Raw genomic sequence first — 18172 nt, 5'->3', positions numbered from 1 at the left:
GGTGGGAATTTAGCTCAGTGGTAGAGCGCTTGCCTAGCAAGCGTAATGCCCTGGGTTCGGTCCTCATCTGGGGCGGAGGAGGGGGGAGCAGAATCTTTCAGAACAGTGGTTCTCAACCTGTGGGTCGTGAGTCCCATGGTTAGCATATCAGATATTTGCATTACTATTCATAACAGTAGCAAATTACAGTAATGAAGTGGCGACAGATGATTTTTTTAAAAAGATTTTATTTATTCTATGTCTGTGAGTACACTATAGCTGCTTTCAGACCCACCAGAAGAGGGCATCAGATCCCATTACAGATGGTTGTGAGCCACCATGTGGTTGCTGGGAATTGAACTCAGGACCTCTGGAAGAGCAGTCAGTGCTCTTAACCACTGAGTCGTCTCCCCAACCCCACAACAAATAATATTTTTAATAATTTATTTATCTTTATTTCATGTGCATTTGGTGTTTTGCCTTGCATGTATGCCAGTGTGAGGATGTCAGGGCCACTGGAACTGGAGTCACAGACAGTTGTGAGCTGTAGGTGCTGGGAACTGAACTCAGTTCCTCTAGAAGAGCTGTCTTAACCACTGAGCCATCTCTACAGCCTACAACAAAGTAATGTTATGGTTGGGGGTCACCACAACTTGAGGAACTGTATTAAAGGGTTGCAGCATTGGGAAGGTTGAGAATCACTAACTTAGTTAAAAGAAAGAGCAAAGGCTTTGTCCTTGTTAATTTTTTTTTAATTAATTTTATTTTCTTTCTGAATCTTGAATAAAACATTACAAAGTACGTTGAACCAGACATAGTGGCACACACCTTTCATCCCAACACTCAGGAGGCAGAGGTAGGCAGATCTCTGAGTTTGAAGCCGGCTACTTAGCAAGTCCCAGGCCAGCCATCTCAAAACAACGACAACACCAAAACTCACTTTGGTCCCCAAGAGAGGCAATCAGAAGTCAAGGTAACAGAGCTCACTGGGAGAATTCCGCAGGGTTCAGGTGCGGCATGAAGGTCATCTTGATTGGCTGGTTGCAGAAGCAATGGAAGGAGATAGTATTTTCCATGAGTCGCCCGGCTTCTCTCAGCTCTGAGTTGCGATACTGCTGCTGTTGCAGGGCAAAGACAGGGAGAAGTCACCATCAGATCTCATGGGAGAAGTAAGCCTTGCCCTCATTGGCCTCCACAGACTGTTGGAGCGGATGGGCAGAGTTCATCCCGAGAGAGTCACAGAGAGGATTTTTGAAGTTGGAAAGTGACTTCCATGGAGAAAAACTCCTAGCAATGTTACAGGCTTTAATGAGTTTGTGTTTGTAGAATGTTAAGACAACAGCCTACCTGTGTTGGCGTTTAATCACTTTTCTAAATGGAAAAATAGAGTAGATCACTCGGCCAAGAGAAAAGGGTGATGAAAGTCATGAGGCCTCACTCACTAGTTAACAGTCTCCTTAAGGGGTCAAAAGGATGAAAGGAAATAAATTAGCTTGAGCCATAATCAAAAGTGAAATGTGGCGGGATGGGAGATGCCCAGAGCCAGCTAATACCAGCATGGCCAATCCAGGTATCCATCTACTCTGAATGATTCCTCCCACACTGTAACAGTGGTTACATAGCCACATTTTTATCCCTGTAATAAGAAAGCGGTTCTTAGCCTGATGTGGCGACACAGACCTTTAATCTCTACACCCAGGAAGCAAAGGCAGCTGGATCTCTGTGAGTTTGAGGCCAGCCTGGTTTATATAGAAAGTTCCAGGACAGCCAGAGCTACGTAGAGAGACCCTGTCTCCAAAAAGTCAGAAAGAAGTTCCTGGCGTATAATCCATCCTGGGCTACTCAAGGTAGCTGAGAGTCCTCTTCTGGAGATGTCCACCATAAAACAGCACACCTGGCCCAGACGGGGAGAATAGCTGCTAACCTGTGAACATCTCCTCCAGTCTCCAAATGCCTTCCTTCTCCTTCTCCTTGCCAGTGCCTCTCCACCCTGCTGATGCTGGTCACCAGTGACATGTATACACTCATCAACTACGTGGGCTTCATCAACTACCTCTTCTACGGGGTTACAGTTGCAGGACAGATAGTCCTTCGCTGGAAGAAGCCTGACATCCCCCGCCCCATCAAGGTAAAAGGAGCTGCCATGGAGTCCCTTCCCTTTTTCTACTGAATCTAGCTGCGTTGCCGATTGAACCACCATGGCTCTTGGCTATGTGTGTGGGGACCATTATTTCCTTTCTTCACTCCTAAATCTTACACTGTAGGTGGTTTTCAGGATTCCCTCATCTGCCCTGGTCCTCCAATATCTGGGTTCACTATACTATGCATCTATCCCACAGTGAGTCTCCTTCTGTTTGCTTGTAGGAATTGTAGCCACCGGTCAGATGGGTACCTCCTCGGTTGGTAGAGCGTGAGTTGCTTAGTGCCAGGGTGGTGGGTCGGAGCCCCACGTTAGGCACCAATATGTTGTTGCAAATACTTAATCTCAATCAGGGGCTTACCCTGCCTTTGATCATTCAGTTCCCAGATAAAAAACACAAAACTTTTAGATTTATAATAAGCCTTTAATACACTAGAGATGAATAGATATCTGCCCTGTAAGCTATTAGTATCTACTTCCCCATCAGTAACCCCAAGTCATAGCTTGTGTTCCAATCTGGGCCACTCTTAACTCCAATTGGCCAGCCCTATGACTATGTTTTCATGACTCAACTACCCCGTGGCACCTTCTCCTCTCTCCATCTTCTTCTCTTCTCCCTCTTGGTCCTGCCTCAGACCCAAGCCCAGGAACCTAAGCCACACCTACCTCTCCTCTGCCCAGTTACACGCTGTAGGTATCTTTATTCAGCCAGTAGTTTTAAATTAAGGAGGAAGATTGCATAGTATCACTTGATGTGTGTGAAAACTTCCTTGTCCCTGGGGGTAACCAGACCTTGGGGGACAGTAATTATTTAGAATTGCAATACACAACAACAGACCAAACCTCAACGCCTTTCTTGAAGCTTTCCAGCCTATGCCTACAGTCCTTGCTTTTCAAAGTCCCAAGACCAAACACAGGTTCAGTGAATAAACAAACAACAACTGATATCGTTGGTTCTTCGATTGCTCAGAACAAGATAGACTGGAGTGCTGAGTTCTCTTAAAACTAGACAGAGCCTGGAGTTATTTGAGGATCCTGTTCTAGATTCTTCCCACTAAGAAAGAAGGACTCTCTCTGCTCTCTCAGTTGCCCCTGACATTATTACTGTCCCTTTCTCCCACTCCTAAAACACCTCCTAGAGGGAAGGGAAGCTAGATAAACTCATCTCCTTCGGAGGTGGGAAGGGAGGTAAGTAGCTGAAGCATCTGCCCCTACGTCAGGAAGCATCTCAGGTGCCCAACACATGTGGTCAGCAAGAAGTCAAGCCTGTGCAGCTGATAGTTCCTTCTGAACAACATGCAGCCCAGGCCCTAGCCCGCCTTATTCCCTTTTGGCTTTCCTGATCTCCTGGGACTAAGCAATTTTCCCTTCTCCAGTTGCTTGAAGGAAATAAATTGAGGCTGATCCTAGTGTGGGTGCTAAGCATAGCCATCGTATAGTCAGATGATGAGGCCTGGCCCAGGCGCGTGTGTGTGTGGACAGAAGTTCAGACAGATCCAGGTCATTTCCTTTCCTTCCTCTCCTCCTCCAAGGACCCCTGCAAGTATCTGATATCCTAATTCTCATCCCCTGGCCTTCTCTGCTGCCATAGGCACTTACATGAGTCACGAGGTCTTATCTGACCTCACCCAGGAAGGGCATGAATAATAAAGGTCCTTACTTCCCTGTCCCACTGCCCAATTTCACCAACATCTGCGGATACAGCACCTAGAGGGGCCTGAAGTGTGAGACACAGAGCCGGATGCAGTTCCGCCATTTCCCTCAAGGATGAGGATGAAGAAGAGAGTGCCCTGCTCCTAATGGATGCTAAGAGCTGCAAACTCACAGCACTTCTGTGCTCCACAGATCAGCCTGCTGTTTCCCATCATCTACTTGCTGTTCTGGGCCTTCCTGCTGATTTTCAGCCTGTGGTCAGAGCCAGTAGTATGCGGCATTGGCCTTGCCATCATGCTGACGGGTGTTCCTGTATACTTCCTGGGTGTCTACTGGCAACACAAACCCAAGTGTTTCAATGACTTCATTGGTAAGTGGTGACAAGAAAGAGGTCCTCTTGAGAAGGTACATAGCAGTCTGACTAGGAAGCCAAACCAGAGTCAGGAAGCCAAGGTTCCCCCTTACTTGAGTCCACAGCGCTTACAATTCAGGGCCAGGAATGACAGATGTCTTCCAAAGACCTCTAAGGAGACAAGACCAGTCGATTTCCCTGCACAGACCTTAAGCAACCTACCAGCTAGCCATCAGGAACTACTATAGGTTAGCCGGAGACCAGTATAGACCTTGGGAATGGGGGCAGGCAGGCAGTGGGCACAGAGAAAGTGCAAGACTAGAGCCTGGGTGAACAAGAGGCAACCCTCAGATAATGCAGAATATGGACAAGCTGGCCTCCAAAAGTCACTTGCTATTCTGAGGTAAAAGCTGAGACGGAGGAGCTGGACCTGACTGGTGGGGCTGGCAGCACATTACACTGACTCTATATTGTTTCCTTCCACAGAGTCCCTAACTCTAGTGAGTCAGAAGATGTGTGTGGTCGTGTATCCCCAGGAGGGGGACTCGGGGACCGAGGAAACAATTGATGACGTAGAGGAACAACACAAGCCTATCTTCCAGCCTACTCCTGTCAAGGACCCAGACTCGGAGGAGCAGCCCTGAAGACTGCCAGCCTTTAACTGGCCACCCCCCCTTCATCCTTTCTGCCCTGTATCCCTGCCTAGGTCCCCCCAACACACACACACACACACACACACACACACTCACACACACACACACACACACACACACACACACACACACACACTTCTGTTAGGCAGGGGCAAGACCTGGGTGTCCACAGCGAGACATTCTAAACAAAGACCCTGACCTTTGTACCCAAAGAACCTGCTTCCAGCACCAAGGCCCATGGTCAAGGTCAGTGCACCGGGACCTGCACACACCCTAAGGTTTAGAGGAGAGTGGAGGTGCCATTGGTACCCTACAGGGCCTTTCCTCCTGGGCCCATGCTCTTTAGGTGCCTCTAAGAAACCTGGGTTCACTACTGTTTCTTCTCCCTAACCCTGAGCCCAGGCAAAGCCTCCACTGGAAAAAAGGTAGCATCCCCAGTGAGTTAGTTGGGGAAGACAACTCAAATTGTCACCATTAACAGTCAGCTGGGGAGACTCAGATGTGGCTTCATTCACCAGGGAGCCAAAAGGCAGAGGGCTCACTTCTCTTTGCCTTCTGCACTCTGTACTACCACGGCTCCACTGCCCAGCCTCGACCTGAGACCCACAAAGTTCCCTTTCAGGATGCCTCTTCCCCACAGAGCTAAGGACCAAGAAGGAGGACTGCCCCCCTCCCCCCCAGCTCTCAGCCAGGCTTGTGGAATATATAGGGAAAGGCTCAGACTGCAGAAGCCAAGCCCTGCCCCACCCCTGCCCCTGCCTCCTGTCCTCTTGTGGTGCCAAAGCTCCCTGAAGCAGAAAAACTTCTTATATTCAGTCTAACAGACCTATCTCTCTTAAGGGCAAAGCGACTCAGCTCCTCCCTGTCCCCCTGTGTGAAAGAAAGAGCAGTAGCCCTCTTCTCCCAGCAGCTCTGCCCACTCACAGATCTGCCTGCCGTCCTCCTCTTTCCTCCCCTGGACCTTGGCTCAAGGACCAGGTATGAAGGATCCCCCAAGTCCTTCAGGCCTGAAGTAAGAGTCAACCCAGCCTTAAGTCATCTCCCATCCAAGAACTGGGTCTAAAACGTTCCCCATTTCTAACCTTCAAGACAGACCTGATGTTAAATCCTTCCCTGGAAGGAAGGGTGCTTTCCCCCTTCCCAGGGGTGCTCATCCCTCACCCTGGGGAGACCATGTTGGTGAGGTAGGGGGAGAATGTTTTCTGAAGGCCAGTTCCTCTCCCCTCCTCCAGCTCAAAACAATCTCACCGTCCTCCTGCCATCCCATTTGGGACAAGATGACAGGATGGCACTCACTTTGGAGACCTCAGAAAAGCCCCTTCCAGGAGAGCTGCTGGTCTGTGCTGTACAGGAAGGGTGACAGCATCTGCCTTCTCCTGGCAGCCTCCACACCTGCTGTGCTTAGGACAGGATCCTTTGATCACAAAGCAGAACCCTAATCCTGTTCCATCTACTCAAACTGGAACACCCAGGGGCCTTTTCCTGGTCTCCCAACTTCCCACCTAGCTCACCCTACCCCTAACTGGTGAGAGGCTGAGTTTGGGCTGAATTGTGGCCCTTCAGAATACAGTCCAGGCAGGCTGTGGGGCCTCTGGGGGGGCCAGGGACCACCCCTCTACCCCTTTCCTCCCATTCCTTCAGCCTGCACCTGCCCCTCCTTGAATTATTGTCTCTCTCTCTCTTTTTTTTTTTAAGTGGATGCCTTACTTTTTGGATAACTATTTTTGAAGCTGGTATTTCTATTTCTTTTGGATTTTTTAATGTATGGTGGTTTGGGGGCAGAGCTAGAACCTTAATCGTCTGTCGCTGAGTTCATTTAGGTTTTAAATTTTATTGGTTTGTTTTATGGAGTATTTTCTTTTCTCGTAATAAAATTTTAAATGGAAATGAAGCAATGGCGTTAATGATCATAGATCACATCTAAATCGGAGTCCATGGGCATTTTTTATTTAGTCCAGAACCCTTCAGGGACTGCATTCCTGAAAGCCTTCATTGTCACACCTCCTAGCTGGCCTAGGGATGTGGAGTCTGTGCCTTCTAATGACTCCCGCTTGTCCCTTCTGTTGAATCCTGAAAGATTACTGAGTTCCCTCTCTGTTTGCCATCTGGAAATCCTGCAAAGTAGGAAGCAAGGCTCATCACTCTCCAACGGTGAGGCGTGGGCCAGGGACGATCAGCACCAAGCCGAGTCCGGGAAGGCAAAGATGGGGGTGATAATTCCAACACCTGGTGAGAAAGCTCTCGGTGGAGAGAGCCCCGAGGGTCCAAGGAGCCTGTTCCCCAGCTAAGCAGGAGCAGCTGAGAGGATGATGCTGGGAGGAAGATAAAGATGACTAGGACTGGAAGAAAAAAGGAGGAGCTGAGGGGCGTGTGCGTGCGTGCGTGCGTGCGTGTATCCATGTGCATGCATATGGGCACCACAGCACTTTTAGAGAGGTCCAAAAACAACTTGCAAGAGTTGGTTCTCTTGGGGTTGGGGATTTAGCTCAGTGGTAGAGCGCTTGCCTAGCAAGCACAAGGCCCTGGGTTCGGTCCCCAGCTCCGGAAAAAAGAAAAGGGAAGAAAAAAAAAAAAAAGAGTTGGTTCTCTCTTTCAATAGTGTGGGTCTCAGGGACAGAATTTGGGTTAAGGTTGGCAACAAGTGGTGTTTTGCTAGCCCCCTAGAGACAAAAACCTTTTTTTTTAATTAGTTATAAGAAACAAACACATTGGCTGGTCACGGTGGCATATGCCTTTAATCACAGCACTCAGGAGACAGAGACCAGTAGATCTGTGAGTTCTAGGCCAGCCTGGTTCATGTAGCAAGTTCCAGTATAGCTAGGGACCTGATGGCCTTTTTTTATTTTTTTTAACATTTATTTATTATACATAAGTACACTGTAGCTGTCTTCAGACACACCAGAAGAGGGCATCAGATCTCATTATAGATGGTTGTGACCCACCATGTGGTTGCTGGGATTTGAACTCAGGACCTCTGGAAGATCAATCAGTGCTCTTAACTGCTGAGCCATCCTTCCAGCCCGAGGACCTGATGATCTTTTGGAAAGTCAATGGGACTTTCTTCCGCCCCTCCTTTCTGGGCCATTCTCCGGAAGCCTCTCCTGGGGCACTGTCATTCCAGAGCCAGCTCTGCTCACAGACCTGCATGCTACCTGTGTGGAGGAGGTGGGTGGACAGCAAGACATGACCCTCTACCTGGGACACCGAGGCTCAGGCACCTCCGCTCCAAGTTCCAGCCTGGCGTTAATGCTCCGGCTCGTGGCTGTCCTTACTCCATGTCCTCGGTCATCCTCAGAGGCACGTGCCAAGATGGCAGCCACTGAGCACAGGGTGGCCAGCCACAGGGCAACTGTGTACCCTCAGACAAGTCACCGCACCTCTTTAACCTTTTTTGGGTTACCACTTGGGTAGGATTGGACTTTATCTCCAATCTTCTAATCCTTGGTTACCTCCAAAGCAGAGGGTGACAATTGTCTCAAGGATGGCTGCCCTGCAAACCTCATATCACCTTTCCAAAACCCTGTTTCCTCTCTCTGGCCTCACCAAGTCTCCCCATTCTGGTGCAAGCAGGCTTGTTGATTCCCTCTTAAGTAATGGAGACACTTGTCCCAGGAGTCCCTCTCCCCACATAAGGTGGTACCTGCTGATCTTTCGGCCTGCTCAGAGATGCTCAGGGTCTCGTGATGATGGACACGCCCTGCTTCCCAGCCTGAACCTTTTCCCTCTCTCTGTCCTGGCAGCGACTGCAAGGCTTGGAATTTCACATGTCTTGAGTTTGGACAATATTTCTTCTTCAGACACTTTGGGAACCTTTTAGAAGTCATGAAGTCATGGGTGCTTATGTGTTTGGGTTTTTTTTGCCTGTGCCTTTATTCTGTGTATGTATAAACATGTAAGGGGGTCAGAGGTCTTTCCTCACCTTTCATACCACACTGATCCTGGGGCTCAAACTCCAGTCAACAGACTTGGTGTCAAGCCATCTCAACAGCTCACATTCATTCATTAATGTACTCATACAACAGGTCTTTCTGATTATGGTGTCCAAGGGCTTTATCATATTTTTCAGAAATAACAAGTTTATCACAGATTCCAAATAACCTTTGCCTCCTGTACAGTATTTACATATGTAATGTCACATGCCTTTAGCACGAACTTTAGTCCAAGAACTCAGAGGGCAGAGTGTTGGAGACTGGTTCTCATGCTTGATTCAACCTGGAATATGCGTGTCCAAATGCTAAAGGTCTTTGTCACCTATTGGTTTTTGTTTTTTTGTTTTTTTTCGGAGCTGGGGACCGAACCCAGGGCCTTGCGCTTGCTAGGCAAGCGCTCTACCACTGAGCTAAATCCCCAGCCCCCACCTATTGGTTTTTGATCGATCAATAAAGATGCCAACAGCCAATGACTGGGCACAGGGCAGGCACAGTTGTGTGGGGTAGGGCACAGAGAAGAACGGAGGAGAATCTCCATGACTGGGGAAGAAGGATGGGACACAGGAGCTGCAAGGGAGAAAGCCAACCAGCCATGTGAGAATTCGGGTGGGTGGCCACTGGCCACTTCCCTGATTGGGCCTTGGGGAACAGGGGAAGGTTTAGGAGTGCCCAGCCTTTGAAGTAGCCAAGTCATTTTAAAAAATAAGCTAATGTGTGTGTGTGTGTGTGTCTCCTTCATTCTCTGATCCAAAGAGAGTTGTTGGGCGGGTGTACACATGCAATCCCCTGGCCCCACAAAGCGGGGTAACAAAAACTCACTGCTACAGCAGAGGCACTCAGATCTCTGAATTCAAGGCCAGCCTGGTCTACACAGTGAGTTCCAGTCCAGCCAGGTGAAACCCTGTCTCAAAAAACAGTGGTGTGAAAGTGTGAGCCAAATAAACCCTCTTCTCCCCAACTTACTTTTAGTCATGGTGTTTCACCACAGCAATAGAAGCCCTAATTAAGACAGGGGCCATTCGTTGCTAAATGATTTAATAATACTGTAATGTGTATTTCTTTGTGGGGAAAGCTTTTTTTTGTCTTGAAAATGATAGATATTTGTAGAATATGGAGACTAACTCCTAGGAGTTGCTTTACTCTGTCAGTGACTTAAGTCACTGGGACTCACTAATTTTCTCTGAGAGAACAGTTGATTGAGAAATTTCTATTGTAAATAGCTCAGTGTTACATAATGAAGCTTAAAGTGTTTGTAGTCTTGGCATAGGGACACGGCCGAAATAACTGACTCCTTCCTCGCTCTGCAGAGCCTCCCCTGCCCCAGCCACCTCGCAGTGTGGGCCATTTGCTCAGTGTGCTTCTGTGCAGATAATGTGGCCCTGCTCTCGGGAGCCCAGAACCTTTTACAGACACTTTTTAATTGTGTTCCTTCCTGCTGCCACAATCAGCATGACTGTATAGAGTCCCTTAGACTAGCCACACATCCAGAGTTATATGGAAACAGAATGCCCAAATGGACATGTCGTAATTTTTGTTATAATAAATATGAAATTTAAAAAAAAAAAGACAGGGGCCATTATTACAAATAAAAACCTCAGCCTTTTCTCAAAGAGCAAAATGTAGCCCACCTGGTAAAATGCTTGCAAGCATGAATGATGTCCTGGGCAGTCCCCAACACCACCAGACAGACAGACAGACAGACAGACAGACAGACAGGAAGAGAGAGAAAGAAGGCATGGTGGTTGAATCCCAGCATTTTGGAAGGTGGTCAAAGATTTAAGTCCAGGCTAGAGAGGTGGCTCAGCAGTTAAGAGCACTGACTGCTCTTCCAGAGGTCCTGAGTTCAATTCCCAGCAACCACATGGTGGCTCACAACCATCTGTAATGGGATCTGATAACTTCTTCTGGTGCTGTCTGAAGACAGCTACAGTGTACTTATACAGAATAAATGAATAAATATATCTTTAAAAGAAAAACTGCTCTTCCAGAAGACATAAGTTCAATGTCCAGCTCACACATGGCAAGTTTCAACTACTTTAACTCCAGTTCTAAGGGATCTAGCACCTTCCTCTGGCCTCTGACTGTAGCAGGCATGAATATGTCATACAAACATAAATGTAGACAAGACATCATACACACAAAGTAAAGGGGCACACACCTTACCAGGCATGGTAACGCACACCTCTAACCCCAGTTCTTGGGAGGCAGAGGTAGGCAGACCTCTGTGAGCTTGAGGAAAGCCAGGGCTACTCGGAGAAACCTTGTCTTAAAAAAACAAACAGGGGCTGAGGATTTAGCTCAGTGGTAGAGCGCTTACCTAGGAAGCGCAAGGCCCTGGGTTCGGTCCCCAGCTCCGAAAAAAAGAACCAAAACAAACAAACAAACAAACAAACAAACAAACGACATCTTTTTTTAAAAAATTCAAGGCCATTCTTTGTTTCTAATGAATTGGAGGCCTCTGTGGGATTCATGAAACTGTCTCCAAAAATATAAATAAATAAATAAATAAATAAATAAATAAATAAATAAATAAGAGTGGGCAAGAAGTTGCAGCAGCAAGAGTTCCTGTCATTGAGCATGAAAGCCTGGGGCCCACATGGTAGAAAAAGAAAATCAACCCCTGAATGTTTTCTGTGACTCCACAATGCTCTGCGGCACATAAACAAATAGAATGTGATTTTTTTTTTCCATGTGGAAAGGTTTAATGAAAGAAGAAGAGTAGAAGAGGAGAGGAGTAGAAGCCGGCCATGAGCACGTGGAGGGAAGGGGGAGGGGAATGGAGAGAGAAGGGACAAAGGGGAAGAGGGGAAAAGGCAAGGAACAAGGAGCAAGAGCTAGAATGTGATTTTTTAATAATTAGAAAAGTAGCCTGGGGCTGGGATGATGGCTTACCAATTTAGGGCTCACACTGCTCTTGCAGAAGACCAGAGTTCAGTTCCCATCGCCCACATCAGATGGCTGAGGACTGTTTAATTCCAGCTCCAGGGGATCAGTGAGAATATTTGGGCTCATGTGCACACTGCATACACACACTAAATAAGTAAACAAACAAACAAAATAAATCTTTTTTTTTTTTTCGGAGCTGAGGACCAAACCCAGGGCTTTGCGCTTGCTAGGCAAGTGCTCTACCACTGAGCTAAATCCCCAACAAACAAAATAAATCTTTTTAAAAGTTTCATCCCTTGGGGCTGGGGATTTAGCTCAGTGGTAGAGCGCTTACCTAGGAAGCGCAAGGCCCTGGGTTCAGTCCCCAGCTCCGAAAAAAAGAACCAAAAAAAAAAAAAAAGTTGCATCCCTTGGAACTGTGGACATGGTTTGGTAGTTAAGAGCACTGGCTGCCCTACCAGAGGTCCTGTGTTCAAATCTCAGGACTCACACGGTGGCTCACAACCATCTATAATTGTAGGTCCAATGGAATCTGATACCCTCTTCTGGTGTGCAGATCTACACTGGGACAAAACACCTATATACATAAATAAATAATAATTTATTTATGTATACATCTTTTCTAAAAAGCTGCATCCCAGGGAAAAGAAACCAAGAAAGAAAGAGGAAGAGGAAGAGAAGGAGGAAGAAGAGAGGAGGAAGAGGAAGAGGAGGAGGAAAACAAGAGTCAGAGACCAAGGCACTGATGAAGGTTCTTACCACCAAGCCTGGTAATTGGAGTTCAGTCCCTGAGATCCACAGGGCAGAAGGCAAGAACTGACTCACAAAGCTGTCCCCTGAAATGCCTAAATGTGGGGCAGGAGAGACGCCTCTGTGGTGAAGAGCACTGGCTCCCGCAGAGAACCCAGATTCAGTTCCCAGTACCCACATGGTGGCTCAAACATCTCTAACTCATTTCTAGGGAACCAGACCCCTTGTCTGACCTTCCTGGGCACCAGGCACACACAGGTTACACACTCATACATGGCCGACAAAACACCTACCCATGTAAGATCAAATTTAAAACTCTAAAAAGAAAAACATGGGGGTTGGGGATTTAGCTCAGTGGTAGAGTGCTTGCCTAGGAAGTGCAAGGCCCTGGGTTTGGTCCCCAGCTCCGAAACCCCCCCCCAAAAAAAAAGAAAAGAAAAGAAAAACATCCTAGTCCACAAGAGAGAAATCATGCTGGTATTGGAAACCTAGGCAACTACCGCAGGCAGATGGAGTCATAGGAGTCATAGATCTTGAAGACCTTGTAACTACTACAACCAACAGAATCCCTAACTACATCTTAAATATGTGTCTTCCTACCCCTCACCCTCATCAGGAAGTGTCTCCTTATAAGACAGAGACTATTGCAGAAAACTACAGTCTATCAATTTGAGGGGTTGCAGAGCCCTCCTCAACTTTTTTTTTTTTTTTTTTTGGTTCTTTTTTTCGGAGCTGGGGACCGAACCCAGGGCCTTATGCTTCCTAGGCAAGCGCTCTACCACTGAGCTAAATCCCCAACCCCAACTCTTTTTTTTTTTTTAAAGATTTTATTTATTTATTGAATATAAGTACACTGTAGCTGTCTCCAGACCCACCAGAAGAGGGCATCAGATCTCATTACAGATGGTTGTGAGCCACCATGTGGTTGCTGGGAATTGAACTCAGGACCTCTGGAAGAGCGGTCAGTGCTCTTAACCGCTGAGCCATCTCTCCAGCCCCCCTCCTCAACTCTTAACTGATACATCTACAACGTGATTCCTACACCTAAGATTCAGGGAACATTGTAGAAGAGGAAGGCAGAAAAAAGTGTAAGAGGCAGAGAAATAAGAAGCTTGCTGTGAGATTTTGTCTCCTAGAAATGTTGGAGAGGCTGTACCCATGAGGTCTCACCACAGTGACTGTTGTCTTAGGGTTTTATTGCTGTGAAGAGACACCATGACCAAGGCAAACATTTAGTTGAGGCTGGCTTACAGTTTCAGAGGTTCAGTCCATTATCATCATGGTGGGAAGCATGGCATAGGTACTGGAGGAGCTGAGAGCTCTACATCTTGATCTGTAGGCCGCCAGCAGGAGGCTCCGATTCCACACTGAGTGGGGCTTGAGCTTAGAGACCTCAAAGCCTACCCCCACAGTGACACACTTTCTCCAACAAGACCACACCTCCAATAAGGCCACACCTTCTAATAGTGCCACTCCCTATGGGAGCCTATCTATTCAGACCACCACAATCGCCTAAACATGACTTGAACAAGGATACAGACATGTTAGCATGGGAGGGGGGAAGCTTACAAAGTTTCAACCCTAGACAAAGAACTACCGCATCTAAGGAATGTTGAGAGCTGGAGAAACGGTCTTCCCCACAGAAAAGCGCACCAACTGGTTTTTTGATACCAAATGGTCAGCCTTGAAAATACATACATACAAATAACATTATACAGACTAAGTAGGTTGTATTCATGTGTTTGGGAATATATAGATTAACAGCTAAGGAAAGAGAAGCCAGGGCTACATAGAGAAACTCTGTCTCGAAAAAACAAGTAAAAATAAATAAATAAATAAATAAATAAATAAATAAATAAATAAATAAATATGCAAAAAATTAAATCACAATTTATTTGTTGTTTTATTTTTGTTGTTTGGTTGGTTGGTTGGTTGGTTTTCAAGATGGTTTTCTCCCTGTGTACCTCTGCCTGAAACTTGCTATGTAAAATAGGCCAGCCTCAAATTCATGGAGCTTCACCTGCTTCTGCCTCTCCAGTGTTAGAATTAGAAGCGTGCACCACGGCAACCTCATGGGTTTTCTGTTATTTAAAACCCAGACTTGTTAAATGCTTGTCAATGTAACTTCTGAGGCAGCAGGAGTGCGATGCTTGCTCTAGGGACAGGAGTAACTGCAGTGGAGAGGTCGGGAAAGGGAGGGGGAAGACAGCCCACACTGAGTCGGCTGCTTTACACACAACGTTTAAACAACCTCCTGAGACAGCCATTGCTACTGCCATTTCACAGTACAATGAAGTAGCTTGACCAGAGTCAGAGAGCTGATGAGAACCAGATTTGAGTCTAGTTCCCTCTCAGACTTCACAGTCATTCTTAGCTTCTGCCCTACGGAGAAGCCTCTGTGGCAGTCCTGGGAGAAGCCTGTCACAAGCCACAGAGATAATATACACCCATTGTTTTAGTTAATGCAAACAGGTAGCAACTGCAGTAGCAACAGGAAAAAGGTCCCGCTGAGCAAGGGAAGGCTTTTTCCCCTCCTGAGTAAGAACCTCCCAGTCTTTAGGTGGCTTTGCCTTCCTACCTTGCTTCCTCCTTTCCCAACCCCTTCTCCGGCTTCCCTATCTACACCCTATCTTCGTATGCCTCCGTTACTAAGTAACGTTAACGTCAGCCTGCAGGCAGCGTCAGTCCCGCTGGTCCAGACACCTGCATCACTTATTCCACTGGGACACAGCTGCAGGCCTTTTCATTTCCTGCTGGCTTTATCTGTACACCTCCTTCGGGGAATTCAGCGCTACCCTGCAACTCTCCCCTTACCCAAGGCAGCCAGCTAGGCGGAAGGAGAATCCCTGAGTCATACAGTAACACCTACTGCACCCCTCCATCCCCAGGGCCATTTCCAGAACAAGCCAGCAGCCCTTTCAGAAATTAATAAGACATCCATCCCCTGGGGGCGGTTATACAGCTCAGCCTCTCTTTATTTTTTGTGTGGATAAAATTAGGATAAAAATACTGCTTTACCTCCCCTCCTTAGCTCACAGCAAAATGAAAAAGGGCATGTTTCATCGATTGAAAAAAGCTTTACTTTATCAGATGACAAGGTCCGCCCATTATCGTTATTCCACAGTCAAAGAGGGGGCAGAATTTCTCTTTGAAACAGGTCCTAGCACCAATCCTCTTAGCCTTCCCACACTACCGGCAACCTGTCTGAGAATACCCAATCTTGACTATTCTTCCTGCTTCCCAAAACAGAGCGGCCAGGGCTGCTGTCAGAGTTGGGAAAGGCTGCCCCCTGCTGTTCACCTGATTCAAAACCATCGCGGGCCCGAAAGTATAGAATTTGATGACCAATATTGCCACCTAGTGGGGCTGGGGATTTAGCTCAGTGGTAGAGCGCTTACTTAGGAAGCGCAAGGCCCTGGGTTCGGTCCCCAGCTCCGAAAAAAAGAACCAAAAAATATTGCCACCTAGTGGTCAGTAGCGTCAGGCCACCAAACTGAAATCGCTTAGCCTTGGCACGTATTTGGCAAGGGACCTGTGGACCAAAGAGCAGAAATCGCCCCACTATTTCGGATGCTTTGTTTCTAGGATGTGGCTGGCTTTCCTCCGGCTTGGCCAGGGTTTTTGGAGAAAGCATATTTTGGACATACTTCAGGCTGTGCTCAGAGCATATGGGATGGACTGGGGCGTTAGAGGGGATGGGATAGAGGAGTCGTCAACGGTACCTTCTCTGCTCTGACTTGTGGGCAAGTCACATTTACAGTTTTATTTTAGTGTTTAATGACATCTGCATCCTATTGAAGCTTACCTCTGTGACCCCTCACAGTTACCTGGTCCTCAGAATACCTAGCTTAGAAAATGTCCTGATGCTCTCTTGCCCTCTTGCTCTTACCTTCTTTCCCCCTTCTCTCCATGTGCTCATGGCCGGCCTCCTCTTCCTCCCCCTTCTCTCTCTCTCTCTCTCTCTCTCTCTCTCTCTCTCTCTCTCTCTCTCTTTCTCTTTGCCCCTACTACCCTCTTAACTCCCCTCCAATGTTCTTAGGGCTGGGGAGATGGCTCAAAGGTTCATAGAACTGACTGCTCTTCCAGAGGACCTGAGTCTGGCTCCAAGAATCTACACTGGGTGCCTCACAACTGCCTGTAACTCCAGCTCCAGGAGATCTGATATCTCTGTCTTCCATGGATACCTGGAAGTGTGCACATCACTAACAGACACACACATACACACACACACACATACAACACACACACACACGCACACACATGCACACACACTTTAGAATAATGAAAACAAATTCATTTTAAAAAACTAAATTCTGGGGCTGGAGAGATGGCTCAGTGGTTAAGAGCACTGACTGCTCTTCCAGAGGTCCTGAGTTCAAATCCCAGCAACCACATGGTGGCTCACAACCATCTGTAATGAGATCTGATGCCCTCTTCTGGTGTATCTGAAGACAGCAAGGGTGTACTCACATACATAAAATAAATAAATCTTTTAAAAAAAAAAAAACCAAAAAACTAAATTCTCTCTCTAGAACATCTGTTTGCAATAAAAGAGCCAGGAAGGTACGACGGCACATCTGTTAGCTCAGCTCCATAGAGGCTGAAGCAGGAAGATGAGAGTTCAAGGCCAGCCTAGGCTAACAGGGAGACTCAACCTAAAAAAAAAAAAAAAAGTTAAACGTAACACAACACACTTCTCATGTCTCTGTGTTCTTTTCTTGCCACTAAATCCAGAGCCTTGCCTGAAACAGAGCCACAACCGACTGGAAGGAGCGAGAAGTTCCCAAACAAAAGAGAAAAATACACTTTGGAGGTTAGTAGAAGATCAAGAAGGGCAATCGGGCAGCTACCGGTTTCTCCTCCGGACCCTGAAAGAGCCCCAGGAAGAGGGGAAGACAAGAGAGAAGGCTTCTCAAGCCTACAAGAGGAAGTGGACCCGAGAGACACGAAGTAGAGGTCAGAAAACAGTCATGCAGAAGGAAAGCGGCAAACTAAGCTGCCCTGAGCTCCAAGGCCTGCATGCAGCCCAGGGCACAGGAAGTAGGAGGCAGAGCCTCTGGCCAGTTGCGGGGTGGGGTCAGCCTGAGCCTCTTTCAGGGTGGAGCAACTGGGACCTCCAGCAGATCTTGTCTGTTGGTTCTGGGGCAGCCTGGGCCCGAGGTACAGGGCCCATGTCCTGACCAGAAACCTCAGCTATGTCCAAGCAGTCCGGGACTGTGCCGGGCTGCTAGCCTGGATACATGCGCACAAGCCCTGTGCAAAGACCTAGCCTTAATAGCAGCACTCTGGAGGTAAAGGCAGGCAGAACTCTGTGAGTTCAAGGCCAGCCTGAGCTACATCATGAGATCCTGTCTCAAAACTAGCATGAGCATACCCCTTACTAGGGCCAGGGCTAGCTTGGTCCTAGAATCTACTGCTGTTTTCCAAACCCTTCAAGCAACGAAGGCCTACACGAGGCCTGGGAGGTGGGGCTGTAGAGGAACTGACTTACCCCAGGGTAGGTGGAGTTCAGGACTTGGGGGGAACAGGGAAGAAGATGCATCAAGGGAGGAGTTTAGATCAAGTTGGCACTGGAGGAGTGCTTTGTCTGCTGGCTCTGGCTTGGCGCCTCACTCTGCACGGGTCTCTTTGGAAGTCGGAGGAAGACAGGCATTCAGAGAAGCTACTCTGGGGCAAGGGATTAGAATCCCTTGAGCTCACAGGCAAGAAGGGCCATTTTCCCAAAGAGCAAATGCTGGACTGTGGCTGGGGCCTCAGCAAAGAGCACCCTAACTGCTAAGCACCCCTCCCTCCGGGGTGTGCCCTGCCCCTCCCTGAGTCACACCAAGGA

The 18172-nt window shown here is 47.6% G+C and overlaps 1 protein-coding gene and 1 long non-coding RNA gene across 3 annotated transcripts in view; one reads left to right on the top strand and one right to left on the bottom strand.

Annotated features, from left to right (window-relative positions):
• The window catches only part of Slc7a8 (solute carrier family 7 member 8), a 59700-nt gene extending 53032 nt beyond the window's left edge, over positions 1-6668 (top strand). Inside the window, exons 9-11 of the mRNA NM_053442.1 lie at positions 1958-2107; positions 3965-4142; positions 4611-6668. Of these exons, the coding sequence (NP_445894.1) occupies positions 1958-2107; positions 3965-4142; positions 4611-4768 (486 nt within the window). The 3' untranslated portion in view covers positions 4769-6668. The remainder of the gene's footprint in view (positions 1-1957; positions 2108-3964; positions 4143-4610) is intronic.
• Positions 56-17970, bottom strand: LOC120096982 (uncharacterized). Of its 2 annotated transcripts, none has more exons than XR_005493956.2 (3): positions 17834-17970; positions 11599-11738; positions 56-1097 (listed from the first exon to the last, which is right to left on the bottom strand). It is a non-coding gene; the product is annotated as an uncharacterized LOC120096982 (long non-coding RNA). The 2 variants fall into 2 exon arrangements; XR_005493957.2 differs by lacking the exon at positions 56-1097 and adding an exon at positions 7489-7929.
• Between the last annotated feature and the right edge of the window lie 202 nt (positions 17971-18172).

The sequence above is a fragment of the Rattus norvegicus genome, chromosome 15, assembly GCF_036323735.1.
Source record: "Rattus norvegicus strain BN/NHsdMcwi chromosome 15, GRCr8, whole genome shotgun sequence".
In the NCBI taxonomy this organism is placed as follows: Eukaryota; Metazoa; Chordata; class Mammalia; order Rodentia; family Muridae; genus Rattus; species Rattus norvegicus.
The sequence above is the reverse complement of the archived record's forward strand: the minus strand, read 5'-3'. Positions and strand labels throughout refer to the sequence as shown.